Source organism: Canis lupus, chromosome 36, assembly GCF_003254725.2.
Source record: "Canis lupus dingo isolate Sandy chromosome 36, ASM325472v2, whole genome shotgun sequence".
NCBI classification, from domain to species: Eukaryota; Metazoa; Chordata; class Mammalia; order Carnivora; family Canidae; genus Canis; species Canis lupus.
In genome coordinates, this window is record NC_064278.1 from 22,251,376 (window position 1) to 22,272,116 (window position 20,741).

At 40.4% G+C, this 20,741-nt stretch overlaps 1 protein-coding gene across 4 annotated transcripts; it reads right to left on the bottom strand.

The window, feature by feature from the left end:
* Positions 1-1,590: 1,590 nt before the first annotated feature.
* PRKRA (protein activator of interferon induced protein kinase EIF2AK2) lies at positions 1,591-20,738 on the bottom strand. 4 transcript variants are annotated; one of them, XM_025460323.3, is made up of 8 exons: positions 20,533-20,738; positions 19,857-20,026; positions 16,443-16,524; positions 14,255-14,333; positions 12,974-13,091; positions 11,247-11,341; positions 5,386-5,560; positions 1,591-2,272 (listed from the first exon to the last, which is right to left on the bottom strand). In XM_025460323.3, exons 1-8 carry the CDS (start codon positions 20,595-20,597, stop codon positions 2,115-2,117), a joined length of 942 nt encoding a protein of 313 aa, XP_025316108.1. In that variant the 5' UTR covers positions 20,598-20,738; the 3' UTR covers positions 1,591-2,114. The 4 variants fall into 4 exon arrangements, with proteins under 4 accessions (XP_025316108.1, XP_025316112.1, XP_048962146.1 ...); XM_025460327.3 differs by lacking the exon at positions 20,533-20,738 and adding an exon at positions 15,249-15,358 and having other exon boundaries at positions 19,857-19,908; XM_049106189.1 differs by lacking the exons at positions 16,443-16,524; positions 19,857-20,026; positions 20,533-20,738 and adding an exon at positions 16,394-16,412.
* Between the last annotated feature and the right edge of the window lie 3 nt (positions 20,739-20,741).

Here is a 20,741-nt window from a genome sequence, read left to right on the forward strand (position 1 = left end):
CACACATACAGAGAGAGAGAGAGAGAGAGAGGCAGAGGGAGAAGCAGGCTCCATGCAAGGAGCCTGATGTGGGACTTGATCCCGGGTCCCCAGGATCACACCTGGGCTGCAGGAGGCACTAAACCGCTGCACCACTGGGACTGCCCCTATTTCGAAAATTGACCTAATGGGGTGAGCAGGTTAAGACCGACTCAATGGGCTAAGAGTCTTACCAACGGGGTAACCAAAGTGCTATCAAGGATCACCTGATGGTGCAGCCAATGCCCTAGAAAGTTCCAACAGAGGTGATATTTGAACAGTATCTTTAAAAATGTATGTTTCCTCCAGAGCCAGAAGCAGGGAAAACCTAGGCAGCTGGAAAGTAGGACTTCTGGGCGCCTTATACTCAGATCCCATTGCATCAGTACTGTTTAGAACTGAATTATAGTCTCCTTTCCCCCACTTGGCTCTCTCCTTCTTCTAATGCTTTATGAACTCTTTCCTCAATGTACTCTCTCCAAAGTCAGCATTGGGCTGCAGAAGACGTTCATCTCTAGCTCACTGTGCCCTTCCTACATTCCAGAGCGGTCATAAAACTCTAGTCCAATCTCAGTGACCCACAAGCTCCTGTTCATGCCTATCTTTGTTTCCAGTCTGTGTAGTCCTTAACCACATCAAAAATAGTACCTAAAATTTCATGACTTAATTGACATAGGTAGCTGATAATGTGAAACTAAGCACTCTTTAGAGTGTTAAGTAAGTTACAGTGCATTGGTTTTATCATGTTATGCTTCTCAAAGGATTCCACTCAGGTAGGATTCTTTTTTCCAGGCAGAAAAATACCTGTCACATACTTCCTGCTGGATTAACACTTGAGATTGTCAAGACCTACCTTTACTATTCAGAGCTCTCTCGCTCTCTGAAGCTTTCCCCGAGTTCTGAAAACAGGCCTGAAACTTCCATCTAATCTACAAAGTAGTGTCCCCGGACACTGGCAGATAGAGGTCTGGAAGCGTTACAAGATGAAATATGGCAACATAAAAGGCAAACCTAAAATTTGCTCATGAGGCTGCTCTCCTTTCACTCACTCATTGCTTTGCTTGAAACATTCCTGTAACTGAACTGAATGCCCTGGAAGTTTTGTTTTTGTAATTTTTTAAAAAATATTTTATTTATTCATGAGAGAGAGAGAGAGACAGAAACACAGGCGGAGAAACAGGCTCCATGCAGGAAGCCTGATGTGGGACTCGATCCTGGGTCTCCAGGATCACACCCTGGACTGAAGGCGGAGCTAAACCACTGAGCCACCCAGGCTACCCTGTTTTTGTAATTTTTCTAATGCTTTTTCAACTGCTAACTCATTTAGGAGCGATGAAAGAAAAAGAAAAAGACAACACTGCATTTGCTTAGAGAAAATATGGAAGTGATTCATCCCATGTATTGGTAGATTTTTGTGTAGGCCGTGGTTTTTTTTTTTTCCCCAACTCTGACTTTCAGAAGTACACTAGAGATAGGGAAGTCACAGAGCACCCGTATCACATCATGTCACTCCCAGAATGGCTAAAAAGAAGGGGCGAGTCAGGTCAGTACACTTCAATTAAACGAGCAGAACCCGTTACAACAGCAGCTCTTTATTACATGGATTCAAAAGCACAGCAGACTAATCATGTTCCCTGAAATTCAACAATCACATTCAATGAACGCCTGTTCGTGCGTTCCTCAAAACTCTAATTCTAAAGGGCTCCCTTCGAATTCCCTTTACAAAGATTTGCGCAAAGAAGAGGTTAAGCACCAGTAAGAACAACTGTTGCTAGCAGTAGTTCTGTTTCTTCGCCATCTTCCTCCTCCTCCTCAACATACATGCAATTTCTTCCCTCTGTGTACACGGCATTGTAACATGGGGGCTACACTCTGCCTATGGTACAAAGTTTATAAATACAATATACCAGTACAAAGTTGAAGCCATTAAAAAGAGCTTAGTAACTATTAGGAGATCCTTAAATCTGGAGTGTTGATGGAATCTAGGAAGAGATTTAGAAACAACACACAAACTCGAACAGTAAACATTTTACTTGGGAAGAGGTGAAAGGGGAACTTCTTATGTGCTACCAAGGGCTTTCGGAGTTGCTTCAGGCTCACTTTCTTTCTGCTATTATCTTCAAATACTGCAGGGCGTTGTGAGCGGCATCACTCTGTGCATTGCCACAGGAGATCCCGGAGCCATGGCAGACGGTGATGGGGCTGGTGGAGAGTTCAGCGAGACACTGATACTGTCCATTGGCGCTCAGCTCTTCTGTAATGATATATTCAAACATGAGAGTTAATGCCAAGTGTGTAGAAAGCGGATCCTTCACGAAAACAAGTCTTTACTGCAGTCTTCCTCTATAAATCTCAGGTCTACTACTCCACTTCCTCATCACCTTTATCATTCTACAAACAAAAACCCAAACTGAAAAAAAAAAAAAAAAAAAAAAAAAAACCCAAACTGCTCAACTATGGTAGTTCTCAAACCCAGCCCTGCTCCCTAATCATTTGAGGGAATTTAAGAGAAATGCAGGTGCCTCGGCCTCACTCCAGCTTGCTCAATTAGAAACCCAACTCCCACAATCTGGGAATAGCCAGATTCTTGCATTTTCTTCTTAAAGCTCCCACGGTGATTCTAATGTGGCCAGTTGAGCGGTGTTTGCAAACTGAACCACAACCAACTTTGCTGGAGAGGAAAAGACCATTTGCTAGAGAACCAGAGAGATTGTGTTTTTCACAACAAAGCCCAGGGGTTTTTTGTTTGTTTGTTTTTCAGGAGACCTCTGAACCAGGAAATACATGGCTCAGGGGCAAGACCTCTCTGCCTTCATGTTCTTTCATTCTACATCTATGCATACGGTGTACGGGTTAGGGTGTTTCAAAAGCAATACCTAAACCCAGGAAACAAATGTTCTTCTCATTAACTGATGAACCACTGTCACTTAAGATGGTTAGAGGACACAGGGGAAAGAGGTAGAAACAGGTGAGTTACAATTTGTTAAAAGTGATCACGATTCAATGTTATTTCAGCTAGAGTCAATGTAATAGGAAACATCCAGATACAGTGCAAGTGTTTTAATGTGTGAAGAGGCTTTCTAGTTCTAGCCTTGAGGCTTTTTTCTCTTTTAAATTGAGTCAAAGTTCACATGACATAATATTAACCATGTTATACCATGTAGCATTTAGTACAGTCACAATGTTGTGCAACCGCCACCTCTACCTAGTTACAAAACATTCTCATCCTTTCATTTTCCCAAGAAGAAATACCATACAAGTCAAGAAGTTGATCCCTATCTCCTCTTCTCCAAAGCCTCTGGCAACCATCAATCTACGGATTAAACTATTTTGGTTATTTCATTTAAACGGTATCATAGAGCACTGAGGAAGGCACTTGATGGGATGAGCACTGGGTGTTATACTCTATGTTGGCAAACTGAATTTAAATAAAATATTAAAATATTAAAAAAATAAATGGTATCATACGATATGCCCTTTTTGTGTCTTTTCACCTAGTATGTTTTTGAGGTAAATCCATGTTGTAGCATTATCAGAACTTCACTTCTTTTCACAGCTAAATATTTAAATTGCACACATATACCACAACTGACTTATTCATCCATCTGCTGATGCACATTTGGCCTGTTTCCACGTCTTGCCTATTGTGAATAGTACTACTGTGACTATGTACGTACAGGACTTGTTTGAATAGCAGTTCACAGTTCTTTTGGGTACATACCTAGCAGTACAGTTGCTAGGTCATGTGGTAACTCATCTGAAGAGCTATAAAACTCCTGTTTTCCACAGTAGCTGAGCCATTTTGCATTCCCACCAGCAGTATAGAGAGGCTACAATTTCTCTACGTCTTTGCCAAGACTTGTTATCTTCTATTTTCTTCATCATAGTCATCCCAGTGGGTATGAGCTGGTACCTCACTGTGGTTTTGATCTGCATTTCCCTGATGACTAATAATACTGAGCGTCTATTTATGTGCTTGTTGGCCATTTGTCTTTCTTTTCTGGAGAATGTCTGGGTTCTTTTGAAGGTAATTGCATAGAATTTAGCCAAACTGGCTGATTGTGGTTTTTAGACTGCTGTTCTATATTTACAAGAACTACTTAGTTCTTAAAATTGGTGAGATGCATTTCAAAGGTGTCATTAATTCCATAATCTCAAAAGCCATCTCAAGTTCCCTTCTTTTCCTAGATTCAACCATCCATAGCCCTATTCATGACATGGCTTATTCATCTGTGCATTTTAAACACCCAACAAAGTATAGATACTTAATATTTATTGAATGAATGGTCTCCCATCAGCCACCTCCTGTGACCATGTGTCTGTGCTAAATTCCCACATTCTGCATCATTCTCAGTAGGTTAAGACATTGCACCTGACCCATCATTCAATCCTAAAGCAGCAGAGAAAATCAGAAGTTCTCTAAGCACCTAAAGGCCAATGCTGGCAGCTCCTTCAAGCTGGGTCCCCACAGCCCACTGAGGATGGAACAAGGGATATCAAATTCTTCACAAATTACACTGATGTTAAATCAAGGCACCAACCATGCACGCACACACACACACACACACACACACACACACACACACACCAGCTTTATAAAGCAAATTAAAATCCAAAGTGACTTGCTTTCTAATCTAGCCACATTGGTCTATCTACATGATTAAGGGTTAGAGGAAATATAGAAGAGGATAGCTGGGACGGAATAAAGCTATAAGTACTTGTCCCCACTGACATCCTTGAATTGGCCAACGGTGACAAAGTGGAGAGAAGGGGTCTGACTCCCACAAACTTAGTGCTTGTTCTAGAAATGTGGGTGCCTTTTTATTTGTCAAGCTCTCCATCAGGGCTAGTCTAATAGACACTGTATCTGCAGGGACTCTTCCCCCGACCTGACTCTACCTGACTCTGTTTCTAAACCTCTCTGTGCTTTACTTTCTTTCCTTACATGTAAGGATAACAGACCTACTTCACAGGCTTAGTTTGAGAATTCAGTAAGTTGAAATATGTAATATCCTTAAAACAGGGCCTATAGTAAAAACTATAAATATTAGCTACTGTTTTTATTATTATAACTGCATAGATGTCAGCTATTATTATCTATAAGAATGGGATATATCAGTGCTAAATATTACCACTCTGCTAATTTTATATAAATATATAAATATTCTATATAGACATTATATATACATATATGTCTGAGGTGTATTATTTATATACATCATACATATACATATATGACATATATATACACACATGCCATTTCAGTATCCCTGGTCAACTAAATCAACTGTAATACAGGCTTTGTTTCTGAAATACATTTTAAAAAGAAACTAGTTTTGAGGTAAGTCAGAGGAAAAAAAATCATACCTATATCCAAATATGTTATATTAAAACCTTGTTCCTTGGCGATTTCACTAAGCAGCTGGATGTAATCTGTATTTGGAATACTGAGGAGGCTCCTTTTCAGTAAGTTGATCTTTTCACCAGGAGAATTCCGCAAGGAATGCCAAGTACATCCTAAAGAATGTCCTACTACATTTGTCTGAAAAACAGAGATAAAGATTAAGACTCTTAACTCAGATTGAGTTCTAATGCTATAATTCAAAGTATTTATTAGGCACTCACATTTAATACTCCATAAAGCATGGTTATTTTTTAAAAAGATTTTATTTATTTGGCAGAGAGCAAGAGAGCAGAAGCAGGGAAAGGGAGAAGCAGGCTCCCCACTGAAAAGGGAGCGCGATGCAGGGCTCCATCCCAGGACCTTGGGATCATGACCTGAGCTGAAGGCACACGCTTAACCAACTGAGCCACCCAGGTGCCCCTAAAGAGCATGTTAAAACGGATACCATTTGGTTAACTTTCCCATTTTAAATGAGATAACACTAATAAGCACACATTTAACAAACATCACGACGTCAGAGAATAAAGAAGCACATGTGATAATACACCGGAACTATTTAAAAATACTTTTGAATGGGACAAAGGTCTCTCTCAGCCAAATTTTCTGATGGCCACAGTAAGATGTAGAAGATATTTAAGAGCAGTAGAAACCAACCTGCAAATAACTGAATCTGCCTAATGGAGTAATTTACAAATTAAAATACAAAACGATTTTGTCTTTATGATTTTTTTTTTTTAATTTTTGTTTATTTATGATAGTCACACAGAGAGAGAGGCAGAGACATAGGCAGAGGGAAAAGCAGGCTCTATGCACCGGGAGCCGGATGTGGGATTCGATCCCGGGTCTCCAGGATCACGCCCTGGGCCAAAGGCAGGCGCTAAACCACTGCGCCAATATCAACCAATCACTCTGACAGCTGTGAAGCAGAAACAAACTGCAGAAAAGGTGCAACGTACAAGTTAGGCTTGAGAAGAACAAGTCATTCAAATGAATGGTGGGAGGTCATAAAGTTCTCATCAGACTTTGCCCACAACCCAATTGAGCTTACTGTTTTCATTTTCTTTCTCCTTTTCCTCTTTTCTTTATTCTCCCTTATATCCTTCCCTTCCCACCTCTGTTCTTAGAATACTTTACATTTCCACATTATTTTTCTCAAATTGCCTTCATATGTTATGCCAAAACCCCACAAAAACAAACAAACCCCACTCCTGTCCTCTGAAGTAGAGCAACCCATTCGTAGTTTTATTTATTAATGAGCCTGGCAGCGGTTAAGGGATTTTCAAAAAAGATCACAAGGATGGCCGGTATATAGAATTAATAACCTGCAAAATTTGCTAAATAGAATTTTGTATTCCTTGGTTGGAACTTTAAAAATTTTTGGTTTTTAAAAACTGTAATGCATTGATAGAGTAACTGCAATAAGAACAAATATATAATGAATAGTCTCTTTTCCTTACCACTCCTTCCCAGAAGACTTGTTTTACCCCCCAAAAATACCATTAAAACATTTCTTCAATATCCTTCTATAAGTCTAAATTCAAGCACACACACATAATCTTTTTATTTTTTTACTTTTCCTTCCTTCCTTCTTTCTTCCTACCCGCCCTCTTTCTTTTAGCTCCACACAGAAACCTGGGGCTTGAACTCAGAACTCTGAGATCAAGTCACACTCTCTACTGATGGAGTCAGCCAGGCGCCACCATAATCTTCTTAAACAAAAATGATAGCTTACTCTTCTAGATCTTGCTTCTTTTTCTCGTATCAATGCACATATAGGCACTATATTTATCTTACCAGTTTTCATTTATGGCTTTTGGGTTATTTCTGATTTCTTGCTTTTACTAATAATGTTACAAAAAACTCTTGCACTCAGATGACTTTATTTGTAGAATAATTTCTGGATGAACTGAGTCAAATAACATGTATACTTTTAATTTTGATAAATACTTCCAGACTGATTTTTAAACCAATTTAAACAACCATCAACAGTCTTGGAGGGTGCTTGTTTTCTGATATTCTCACCAACAGCAGGTACTATCAAGCTTTGTAGGTTTCATCAGTCTAAAAGGTGAAACTAGTCTCATTTCCATGAATGAAGCTGATCATTTTTTTTAACCCTCTGTACCACTTCTACAAGGCTATCTGTTTATTGGTGTGTAAGAACGTTTTATGTGATACTGTGAACAGTATCTGTTACAGACTGTTAAAAAATAGTCCATTTGCAGACCTTCTTTGTTTTTATTCTTTGTCTTATTTATAGATTTTTCTTTTTTTTACTGTGTAATAGGTTTTATATAGTCAAATTTAACTGTCTTTTATTAGTTTACATCTTCTAGGTTTTAAACTATGCCAAAAAGATTTTCCCTGTTTAAAAAGGAAAGCTCTTCCATGGTTTCTCATATTTGGTTTCAATTCTTATGTTCAAATTTGTGACCCTATCTGAAACTTATTTTGCTTTTTAATTTTTTTAAAGATTTTATTAATTTATTCATCAGAGACACAGAGAAAATGCAGAGACATAGGCAAAGGGAGAAGCAGGCTCCTCGCAGAGAGCCTGATGTGGGACTTGATCCTGGAACTCCGGATCATGCCCTGAACCTAAGGCAGATGCTCAACCACTGAGCTACCCAGGCGTCCCTGAAATTTATTTTGATATAAGGAATAAGGGAGTAATCTAAATACGTCACACATTTCACTCCCCCAGAAATGTGGCTGTAAGTTGTTTCTACATCATTTACTGAATAATCCATCCTTCTGCCCTTTGAAGTCTCACTATTGTTATATACTATGCTCCTATGTGGATTATTGTCTATACCGATCCTCTGTCTATACCTGTACCAGTACATGTGTTAATACTGTCAATTTATAGTATGTTTCATTCTCTGGTAGCTATAATCCTGCCTCCTGCCCTCTTTTCAGTTTTCTTGGCTCTTCTTGAGAATTTATTTTTCTGGATAAACTTAGTAAAGCTGTATTGAGGATCCAAAATGAATTCTGGTAGATTTTGAGTGAAACTACATTACCTTTTTATATTTCACAATATTGAGTCTTCCTATTGAAAATAGATAGCTTTACATTTATTCAATTTCTGTTAAATCCCTCAGTAGAGTTTTAAAGTTTTTTTCACATGGGTCTTGCACATTTTAAGTTTATTCCCCAACATATTATCTCTTTTCTATTATTGAAAATGAAGTCTTTTTCATTCCACCTCTTAATATTTGTAAACAGAAAAATTGATTTTTTTCTAGTATACTTTTTTAGAGCAGATTTCTATTTTGCTATGAAATGATCAATGTTACCAAGCTTCATAAGTTTTGTTAATACAACACATACCACAAAAAGTCAGAGGACAGAATATAAAACAACAATCCTGAGCCTCATTCCATCCCTACCTTCAGTCCTCTTTCCAGAAAGCAATTTTTAACTTTCTTCAATTTTTCTAGTGGTTACCTTCATAATTCTAAATATGAAAAGCTATTGATTTTATATATTAATTTTATGATCAGTTACCTTGATGAATTCTCTTCTAGTAGTTTTTCTTTTACAGGGCTTTACAGGGATACAATCTTAGTTATTTGTAGTTAATGATCATTTATATCTCTTCTGTTTAAATTTTCAACCTGTTATTGTTTTTTTCCTAATTATATTAGTTGGTACTTCTAAAACAAGATTTTAAAAATGGCATCAGTGGATATCCTTGTCTTTTCCCTGAAATTAATGGGAAGGGATGTAGTATGTAAACATGTAACTATGATTCTGATCTTTTTTGCAGTGTAGGTCTTGAGTCACAATAAGGATATTTTATTTTTTTAATTCTTTACTGAAACTCAATTTAGTTAACATATACTGTACTATCAGTTTTAGGGACAGAATTGAATGATTCATCAATTGCATATAACACCCAGCGCTCATCTCCTTAATGCCCGTCACCCAGTTACCCCATCCCTTCACCTATCTCCCCTCCAGCAACCCACAGCTTCCTAGAATTAAGCATCTCTTACGGCTTGCTTCCCTATTTTCATCTGATTTTACTTTTCCTTCCCTTCCCCTATGTTCACCTGTTCTGTTTCTCAAAACAACAGTTATTTTAAAAATGTTTACCAATGATTGCCAAATATCTTTTTGGTATCCATTGGCTATTTTCTCCTTTCACCCATTAATGTGATTAATTATGGTTACAGATTTACAGAACCTATCCTTGTATTCCCAATTTGTTATTCAAATAAGCCCAATTTGTCTGTGCCATACTATTCTTTTACTGTTCTACTGGATATTTTATTAAGGTGTTTCACTATAAGGGAGATTAATCCATAATTTTTTCTATTGGGATTTGCTATTGTTTGGTTTTAGGGTTAGTGTTATATTGGTTTTGAAAAATAAATTTAGAAGCTTCCCCTATGTTTGATACTGCCTGGAAGAGTTTAAATAGCATTGGAAATTATCTCTCCCTTGAAGATTTAAAGGAATTCACCTATAAAACCACTTATAAATCTATCTGTGCTTTGTGATTTTGGTGTCATCTCTGATCCAATTTTGTAAGAAGTGAATGCACTGTTTTCTTTTTCTATTAAGGTAAAACCAAAATTGTATTACTTTGTGTACAGTCTTTGATTTTTTTTTCCTACAGAATGAGCCCTTATTAAAAGGCTCATTAAAATAAACTAGGTCACTGCTATAGTCATTTTTCATTCACCACCTAGTAAATGCTCAGATAACATACCATGAGACATACCTAACTATGAATATCATAATCTCAAATAATAATGTCAGGTGTAGCTCGGTCTCATAAGCTCTGTTTGCCTAGCTGCCTACTCAGTACCTTTAGTTAACATATTCTATATCAGATCCAATATATCCTACATTTAACTCCTTATCTTTTTTCCCTCAATCCCACTCATCTTCTGTGTTTCCCATATTAGCTTAGTACAGGCCACCATCATTTCTCATCCATCTTCTGTAACAACATTCTACAGGTGTCTGACTCTAAGACTCATTTACTCACTACAGTGCAGCCAATGATTCCCTTCTAATCCTGTCCTTCGTTGACTAAAATCCTTCTTTGTTTGTATTAACAACCAAAGGACTCTGCTCTACCCTCAGGATAAAGTTGAATCTCTTGACTACAGAAGTCCTTTCCAGATTGAATCCCTTTGTCCTTCTGGCCTCATTATTTGAGAAACCCTTCTCCAACCGTATGCTCTAGCCACACCAAACTATTTCGGGTTCCCAGATGGCATATACTATTTTACTCCTGGTCTTTGTAGGTGCTCTTTTTTCTTTGAAATTCTTGTCCTCTGCTCTCATCCTGCAGGTCTTGGCTTAGATATTGCCCCCTCCAAGAAGTCTTCCTTAAACTGCCAGTCTTGGTTGGACCTTCTTCTATGTTCCCAAGCCCTCTCTGTTAGGACCAGCCTATTGGGTTCTTTTCTCTTTCAGGAGGCTACAGACTCCCTCATGGCAGACACTGTCTTATTCAGTGTGCACAGAACCTGGCACAAAGTTTGGCAGACAGTATGAGCTCACTAAATGTTTAATGAGTGGATAAATGAATGAAGGCATTGTCAATTTGAAGGCAAAAATGGCACTACTGGCCTGTCATCTTTAGATCACATGATGTGATTCTGAATTTGACTGTGTCTCCCAAGCCCTCTTACCTGGTCACCCTTGTGACAGCTAAAATTAGGTCATGTACATCTGGACAGTGAAGGGACATTTTAAAAATTGCAACTCTACAGTGTCTGTACAACAAGGAATCCAGGGACGTTTCCTACAGCATGAGATGCTTAATCATATTGACATCATAGGTGTTTTGATCATTACTCACTAAAGAAATGTGGTTCTCTGGAGAAATATTACTGAATTTGGCAAGAAATTTCTCAGCAGCGTTCCTCTTGGCCTGTTTTTTTGATGCCCCCTTTCCTAAATTAAAAAAAAAAGAAAAAGAAATGGTAGGTTTAGAAAAGTAATTAGTATCCACAGAGAGTAATCAGATATATAAGGTATTATTTCTGCTCAGAGAATAACTTCATGATCTTTATATGCTCATCTTTGCTTATTGTGCTTCAAACAATGATTTTTTAAAATATTTATGTATTTTAGACAGAATACATACATGAGTGTGGGGGGAGAAGGGCAGAGAGAGAGAGAGTCCCAAGGAGACTCTAGGCTGAGTGCAGAGCCCAATGTAGGGCTCACAACCCTGAAACCACGAACTGAGCTGACACCAAGAGTCAGGTGCTTAACCTATTGTGCCACTCAGGTGCCCCAATACAACTATTAATTCTATTAATTCTTACATTTATGAAGGCACTTTTGACAGTTTATCTTTAATAGTTATACTTTTTGTTTTTTAACAGGCATATTTCCTTATGCCTAGCTATAATGAATCATATTTGGTTTAATTCTAAGTATTCAAATCTATTAAGGTACTTTTGAATCAATCACAACTCTTTCCTTCTTGATGTCTATTTCTTGCTTAAAATCTTCTATAAACTGACAACTATGTGGAATTCTTCTTTAACATGAGTAAGAAGGCATAGGAGATCTGTAATTAAAAGACAAAGTATTATCTACTTCCATGCTTTTTGTTTTACAGATTTAAAAACTGAGGCCTAGAGAGATGAAGTAATTTGCCTACCTTTGCAAACCAAGGGCTGCATCAAGAATGGAAGCTAGGTGGGGTGCCTGGGTGTCTCAGTCGGTTAAGCATCTGCCTTCAGTTCAGGTCAAGATCCCAGCATGCTGGGATGGAGCCCTGCATCAGGCTCCCTGCTCAGAGGGGGGTCTGCTTCTCCCTCTCCTTCTGCCCCTCCCCCCATTCATACTCTTCTCTCTCAAATAAATAAATAAAATCTTAAAAAAAATAGAAGTTGGGGTTCAGTGCTTTCTATATTGACCTGCACTGCCTCTCAAGGGGCTTGCTGATTACTTGCTTGATTACCTGAAACAGATAGCCAATTCCATTTGGTGCCATTTTAAGAATGCTAGAAACACGCTAGAGAAGCTACAATAGGAACCCTCACTAGTACTCTATTAAGTGACTTTTTTCTCAGTTTCTAGTCCTTACAACATGGAAGTTGCTATCATTATAAAGGATAATTTCTACTTTATTTTTATCTAACACTATTTTTTGCCATCTAGCCTCTTATTAATCATCTTGTTTTCAAATGTGATCTTCTAGTCTTCCAATCTTCTAGAACAGCTGTTGAAACTTCCAAGATATTTGCTATTGCTTTTTTCTAAAATAATTTTTAAGCCACTAACACATCAATGCAGACTATGTAAAGTCAATTATTTACTTTGTTGTTACCAAGCTTTTCCATGATTTTTAAAACTATCAAATTAAGCCTAAGTATTCTTAAGCCAAATATATTTTTAAGCCAAATATTTATACTTAAATTCTACTGCAGAAAGAGATAGTAGAATAAGAGTGCATCAAATTTTTCCCCACAGAAATATTTGAAAGGAAACCATAACAGAAATTTCTAGGGTCATTCATCATCTGAAAATATTTCAAACGCCTTCAGTTGTATGAGTAAAAAGAGTAACTACCAGTTTCCATAAATGACTCTAGCCTGCAAATTGTGGTATATTCTCTCTTATGAGCAGGTCCTCCCTCTTGGGAAAGGGTATATTCAGGAAGTCTCCAGCCATGATGAATAGCCAACTCCTAGAAAATGGAGATGAGGCTTCAGTAGTAATTTTTACTATGCAACAGCTTCATCACATAAATGATAGTCTTTCATGATTTCTATCCTATTTCTATTTCTATGTTTGAAAAGAATAATGATATTCTGCAATAGAAAAATGGGAGAAGACCCTGTATTTCCCACAAATATTCCTGCATTTTGTATCTTGCAAGCCCACAATACCGAAACTGAAGCAGTTTACTGCTAGGATGGGAATGGTGTTCTTTCATTAAGCCACAGCGAGCAAATATCAAAGAGCTCAAAGAGAAAGACGAGCTACTATCGCCCTTTTGGGGAACATCGACAGGTCTCACTGTCATCAGTTCCTAATGCCTCTCCCTCCTAGCTACAGACTTCCTGCCCTCAGCTGGCTAACTACTGCACTAGAACACGAGCAGATGAGCAAAGGCAGCAAATATACAGACTTGGACAATCAGGAAAGATCAGGGGAAGAAAACTATAGAAAAGACAGCAAGAAAGGGACCAAAGGCCTGGCTGGGTAACAGGGAGGAGAGTTGTCCAACAGAGCACATAGATAATCTGCAAGAAAGATATTCTGCATGCAGAACTTCAAAGCTGATTTTTTTTTTTTTTGGTAGAATAAGCAAATAGATGACTTCCCCTTTTTTTGAGGTAGGTTACCCAATTTGGGTTTTTATTTATTTGTATTTTTATTTTTTTATAATAAATTTATTTTTTATTGGTGTTCAATTTGCCAACTTACAGAGTAACACCCAGTGCTCATCCCGTCAAGTGCCGGCACTGAGGGGGGCCAATTTGGGTTTTTAATAAAATCTTCTGTCTTAACAGAAGTGGAAAGAAGTTTGTCACAAGAGTGGCAAGAAATATTCTTAAAGTATAAAACACTCTACCCATGTGCACTGGGGTCCTGCTGATCTCAAATGAGAATTCCACAAACCAAAGGCAGATACTGTATATGGAAGAAAATCCAAAACATAAATAAACAGGAGAATAATTTCAAGTTAGTGCTGTAATATCCAATGATCATAACTGGGAAAACAGAATATTATACATCTTATCTTTAAACTATCTATTCCTTGTTTCAGCCCTTGTGATATTATTACTTTATGACATCTTTCTTCAATAGACAAAATGTTACAGAAGGAAAAACCATGTGACTTACCTGTAATGAACCAATAGGATTAAGCTGGTTCTTTGGTTGCTTAGAAGGGTCAGGCATTAAGGGGTCAGGAACTGCAAAGCTGAACATTTTTTTAAAATGTTATAAAACAAAATAATTTTCTCCAAACTATTAAATAAATGAATGCATTTCTTATCTAATCTTCTATGCCTTTGCTCTTCTCCACAGAATGCCTTTCTCTCCCACCTCTCCTATGGAAATATGATCTGTCCATTATCCAAGATGTGTCTCAAATGCCACTTCCTCTAAGAAACCTATCCTGTTACTTGGAACATAATTTCCCACTCCTCTGAACCATTATTTACATTTAGGTTGACCCTTTCCTAGGCAAATTATTTTACCATTAAGTTATATGCTCTTACAAATACAGTAATTTGTCCATCCCTCACATCCGTCCTGTGTTCAGACTGTAAAATCCTTGACGGCAAAGCCTATGTATTACTTACCTTCATAAGCTTTATAGTACTGTGCATATAATAGGTGCTCAATAAAAATGTATTTAAATAAAGCATACTACTGTTACAACTACACAAAAAGGGAAGACTAACAATTAGTCAGGAAATTTAGTCTGGTAATGTGAATGATACAGGCCACAAAGTTGTTTTTTCACTTAGACAATTATGGAAGAAAAATCTGTTTGACCTATCATCCGTTCCATGCTGGAAAAATCCTCCTAAGATTTATATGTATCCTGCATAAAATAGATGGCCTGCATGAGCCTGGTTCCAGGATGTGGGGATTATGATCAGGGAGAAAGAGAACAAGCTCTTTGAACTAGTTTGAAATTACTAATTAGTTGGGCGATGAGTGTCTCACCCTGAGTAAAGCTATGTTCAAGGTCTTGAACCTAGGCGACAGAAGGGTCATTTCTTCCATGACAAAATAGGTTCAGTTATTGCCACTTCTTCAGGTTGCTTTTCCACCTGCTAGAATTTCAAGCTTTACATAGGCTGATGAGATATGAATATTCACTTACAATGTTGCACGCCGAAGCTACCCAAATAATTGTGATGGAGAAGTGAGAAAGTCTCTGTATTAAATCAGGCCACTTTAGGCCTGATTACAGCTTAGTAATTCCCATCTTATCTGTCAAGAAGCACAAATATATAGTAAAGTTTGTTAGCCTTTTTTGCTGACAAAGCGAAGTGCCCGTGTGCAGAAAGGACACTCCGTACACTCATTTCTACAAATCTACTCAACACTTTGGGTTGAACTTTGGGCTGCACAGAAATAGCATGGTCATCACCAGCGAGGGGAGGAGCCACTACCTGCCATGCCATTTGGCGCGTCTACAAAGCCAGCATAAATCAACTATTAATGTATGACCTCAAAGAATCAAGCATCACTTTGTGAGATCCAAAGCTTGTCAACGCTTCGTTCTAAACTACTGAAACGGTTTGGAAGGGCTTAGAGAGGGAAGAAGCAATGCAGGAGAACCTAAGCATACGCCAGATGAAAAGTTTTGAAGCTGGAGAAAAACCTGTCCTAAGTTGCCATGGGGCTCTGCTGTCAGCTATGAGCAGATAAACCAGACTGTACTCCAGAATAACTGAGTGCATGGAAAGAGAAGAATTTAAACGCTCAGCATGATCCAGAGTGTGTCCATTAGAAAGCAAAGGACATCACTCCGGATACATGAGCTGCTCCAGGACCAATACTCTCCAAAAGCACCTAAAGTGACAACAAATTTAATTTGGAAAAATTCCACCAGGATTTTTAACACTCCACGTAACATCTTCTTGTAGTTGGTGTACATTCTATAACAAAAGGAAATCTCTCTGTCTCCTTCCAAATTAGAATTTTCCAAAGGGTATTTTCCATTTATCTTTTTCCACTTCATAACTTATTTTATGTGGTGTAGAAGTTATTACAATCTTCACACAGTAGAATATTTGCCGGAAAAACTGGGATTTTCTATTGGTGCATCCCACTGAGGCGGGGGAAATGCCTAGTTTGTGAGAGCTTTCATTTAACAGTTAATTGCTGGACTGAATTTCTTAAGGATAAAGCGGTCTTTAATGGAGGACAGTTTTTTCACAAGGAAACAAGAATTTTGGAGCTAGATACTAGCAACTGTTCACTTTGTTGCTTTTGTGAGCATGTTCAAACTTTTAATCTTACCTCAGCCATGATATTTTTGAGCTGCAGAATACAAAGAAATTTAGCTCACCAAATACTTGCATTGGCTTTCAAAATGTTTATGGCAGCCTCTGCAGCTCTATGTTTCGCCAGCTTCTTACTTGTACCTTCACCTGAATTAAGGTTAAGAAAAAATGTCTTTACATGCTGTGAAAATGTGAGGCTTGCATAGATGTTTGCATAATACAAAACAAAAGCACTACAGTTTATATATATATACACACACACTCACACAAAGGTAATACAAATATATACTACGTTCTGTAACAAAATATTCACCACATAAAATTCATAGTTTTATGTATAACTCCATGCATACCTACATTAAAAATCCTTGCTTACGTTATATACGTTTATTATATAAAATGGTAATAAAGTAGACCATGTCACACTTTCTGAAAAAAAATGCAACTTAGTATTTTACTCTTCCTTATTCCTAGAGGAAGAGGAAATTCCTCTGTAGCAAGAAGTTCCTTTAAGGGAGCCACTTATACCAACATTGACAGCAAACTGCACAGTTTTATTCTAATAGTTCATCCTATGCTGCACTAAACCCCTATTTGGCTAAGCACTCATGGCTACACGTTGGCTACAGTGGGAGAAGGTTTATATGGGGAACGTGAGAGATTGTTACGTGTCTTCCATACAATCTGTATCCCTTACCTAAGTAGCTAACAGGGTGGTAGGGGATAGGCCCGACTAACCACTGAGACTGAAGCCTAATTTCAGTAAGCCATCACACCTGTTAAATGGTAACTCCAATCTTTTTCCTTTTGAGTTCAAGCTAGGTGTTGAGAACCCTTCAAAAGTGGAACCAGTGGGTAGCCCTGGTGGCGCAGCGGTTTAGCGCCGCCTGCAGCCCAGGGTGTGATCCTGGAGACCCGGGATCGAGTCCCACATCGGGCTTCCTGCATGGAGCCTGCTTCTCCCTCTGCCTGTGTCTCTGCCTCTCTCTCGCTCTCTCTGAATGAATAAATAAATAAATCTTTAAAAAAAAAAAAAAGTGGAACCAGAGTGCTGATGTCCATTTCTCTGGTGTGGAGGATAGAAAGAGGATACGGAATAAATTTCAACTGTGACCCCCACCCTCAAATGTCAGAGGACATACAAATCATCCGCCTTTATCCACTAACCTAGGTATTAGGGATACAGGAGAGTATGAAACAGAATCCCTGCCCTTAAAGAGCACACAGCCTAGTGCGGGATTTTGTCTGGAAAGGTCCATCTGAAATATAGTCATGTGTTACAACAAGCCTAAGTGCAGGCTGTAGGGGAGGCACACAAAAGGGGTCGCTCCCCTCCTCTTGGTAAGGATTGGGAAAGGTTTCACGAGGGAAGAGATAACTGAAGGAAGACATAAAAGATTAGTAAAAGCTAGTAAGGCGGGTTAGGAAGAACATTCCAGGCAGAGAAAATCAGCACCTGTTAGGGCTTAGAGGCAACACAGAGCCCCAAGAGCCCCAAGAGCCCCAAGCAGCTGGGTAGGTAGGAGTTTAAGGATACGAGCTCTGAGATAAAAGGCTACAGGGTTGGGAGGGTAGGAAGAGAGGTCAAAGAACCGCCTTCTAAACCTGTGCTTCTCAAATTTTAATGTGCATAGGAATTGCCTGGGAATTTTGTTAAAATGCATACTCTGATCCCACAGGTCTGGCATGGGGCCAGATATTCTAGAGCAGTTGCATCAAGTGCCCAGGTGATATTAATGCTGCTGATCACATTTTGAGAGGCAAGCCTGTCAAGTCATATTAAGACGCCTGTATTTATGCAGAGGATGATGGGCAAACCACCGGATGCATTTAAAGAGCAAGAAACACATGAGCAGATTTGACTGCCAGCATCGAAAGGGGAATGGCCAGCCCAAGCCTAGAAGCTGAGAGAGCAGCAGCAAGGTGGCAACTATGGTTTCAGTGTGAGATACCAATGGCCCAGACAACAGCAAGGGGAAGACAAGGGAAGCTGCTTAAGAAGTAAGACTTGGTGGGAGAGTGGGCAAGGGGCAGAGGGAGAGGAAGGGGTCACCGAAATGACAGCCAGCATTCTACTGTGGGCAAATGGGTGACGGTGGTACCTTTAGGGAGCTAGGAAATGCAGGGGCAACAGACTTGAGGGAAGAGAGATGGAGTCAGTCTGGGACAATGAGAGACCGAGGTGGCTTTGGATCATCCAAGTGAAGATGCCCGGCAAGCACAGGTTGACAGACTGTTCTAGAACCGGGCCTGGGTGGAAGACAGATTTCAGGATTAGCAGCCTTTAGATGGCATTTGAAGCTGTGGAGGTACATAAACTTGCTAGGAAGACAGGACAGCGTGAGGGGAGAAGGGGATCCAAGCAGAATAGGTGGCTGCCACGGGCTGTTAATTCCTAGTCTAAAACACCTTGAAGGAAAAAAGACTATATTTCTTTTCTTAAATTTTCACTGAATATTTAAAAATAGACCTGTTCAATGAGTAATGCAATGATTCTATGGTTCATTATGAGGAAACTTCCAGCTAGCACCTACAATCCACCTGCTTCATATAGATTGAAAAAGCCTCAAAATGTCCTTAAAGAGATTTCAAAGAACATAGTGGACTCCCGATTTTCAGGGACCTAAACAAATGTTGCCTTTAGATTACCAGATGGTGCAACTCTAGCCTTCTTGTCGAATTGTTTTCTTGGCATTCTTCCAAATTAAATTTAGTTATTCATTATTTTCTGTTTGCAATTAAATAGATACATAAGGCATAAAATGCCTACATGTACAAATAGCCAACTTCAGTTATCATTTGTTCAAGCTCACAGACCACAATATGGGGAGTCTGAACTCTGAAACTTCATTGCTATGTGACTTTGGGTATGTTAACTGATAATCTCTCTGACCCTGTTTCCTCATGTGTAAAAAAGGGAGATGACATCTTAAAACCAGTACAGTCAGGAACTAGAAGGTGCTATGAATTATGACATTTGAGCCATCTTTCTCATTTTGTTTGGGTATAAAATCAAGTGTGGTACGATGGGCCCCAAGTGCCAGATGAGCCCATACAAAAAGCATAGAGGCTCAGAAAATTTTGGGGTTATGTCTCCCAGCATCTTCTAAAATCTATGAAACTTGTCAGCACCTACTGATCCCGCTATGGTTCTTGGAGGAACCTTCTTCCTCCAAGAACCTTCCCTGCTTCTCCTTCATTCTTGGAAGAACCCTAGGAGGATCCTAGGGCATGTTTCTGAGCTTCTCTTGGTATCTGGAGAAGAGAAAATTAGGGAGAGAATCAGATGAAGTTGGAAAGTCCCCATGACCTGAGATGGGAGGTCTCAGTTTCAAGAGCCTGCTCCTCACGGCTGTCCCTGGGTGGGAAGAAAAAAAAAAAAAAAAAAAAAAAAAAGGGCACTTTTCCGGACTGAAAAGCAATACCACAAGTCTTGCCGGCCCACCCACATGACCACGGGGCGAACCGTGCATACAGACCTGTGCAGGTTATGTCCCCAACGGTTACTCTGAAGGTGAAAGTGGGTACGTGTATTTGCACATCCGATCTTTCACATTCATAAACCGGGATGTTCTTGGTCTTCATGCCGTATTCGTGTAATACCTGAATTGGTGTTTTCCCTGGCTTAGCTGTAATCATCTTCCCCAAACTGCAAAAACCAGAAAAGGGTGTGCTTTGCATGCCGAAGCGGGGAGGGAAGCAGGAGCAAACAGAGGCGAGCGGGGACTGCCCCCGACGCCGGTGCGGGGGGCGCCGAGATGGCGAAGCGCCCCAGGGCCCCGGCCCCGCTGCGAGGGCTCCGCGGAGGGGACGTGGGCGCGCGCCGGGGGGGCTGCCGGGGGGGGGGCTGCCGGGGGGCTCCCTGGGGTCCCGGCGCCGCGGCCGCTCAGGACCCCGCCCGCAGGACCCGGTCCCCCAGAGAGGGGCGGCCGCGCGCCCCCCCCGCGCAGCCCGCGGCCCGGGAGGGGCGGGGCCAGGCTTGCAGCCCGGGGCCCGCGCGCCGCCGAGACGGCGAGAGCCGCGGAGGGGGCTTTACCCAGAATGCCGCCGCACGGCGCTCCCCCGCCCCGCCCCGCCCCGCCCGGCCCGCCCGGCCCCGCCGCTCCCGCCGCTCCCGGCCCTGCCCGCCTCGGCCGCGGCGGTCCGGGCGCTGACCTGAAGGTCCCGCTGTCCTCGCGCTCCAGCGGCGGGGCCGCGGCGCGATGCCTGCTCTGGGACATGGCGAGAGGGGCGGCTTGGCGGAAGAGCGCTGCGGAGCGACGTCCTCGCCCCCCGGGCCGGCCGGTCCCCGACAGGAGCGCCCCAGCGCCGCCGCCGCCTCCCTCTCCTCCCGGCGTGCGTCCCTCGGGCGGCGGGGCCGGGCG

Excerpts from the sequence above, each read along its gene's own strand:
- PRKRA (XM_025460323.3), bottom strand. The coding sequence starts at position 20,597 with ATGTCCCAGAGCAGGCATCGCGCCGCGGCCCCGCCGCTGGAGCGCGAG. Across the intron at positions 20,027-20,532 it reads GAGGACAGCGGGACCTTCAG|TTTGGGGAAGATGATTACAG; the intron begins GTCAGCGCCCGG and ends TGGTTTTTGCAG. Across the intron at positions 2,273-5,385 it reads TATAACATATTTGGATATAG|AAGAGCTGAGCGCCAATGGA; the intron begins GTATGATTTTTT and ends ATATCATTACAG.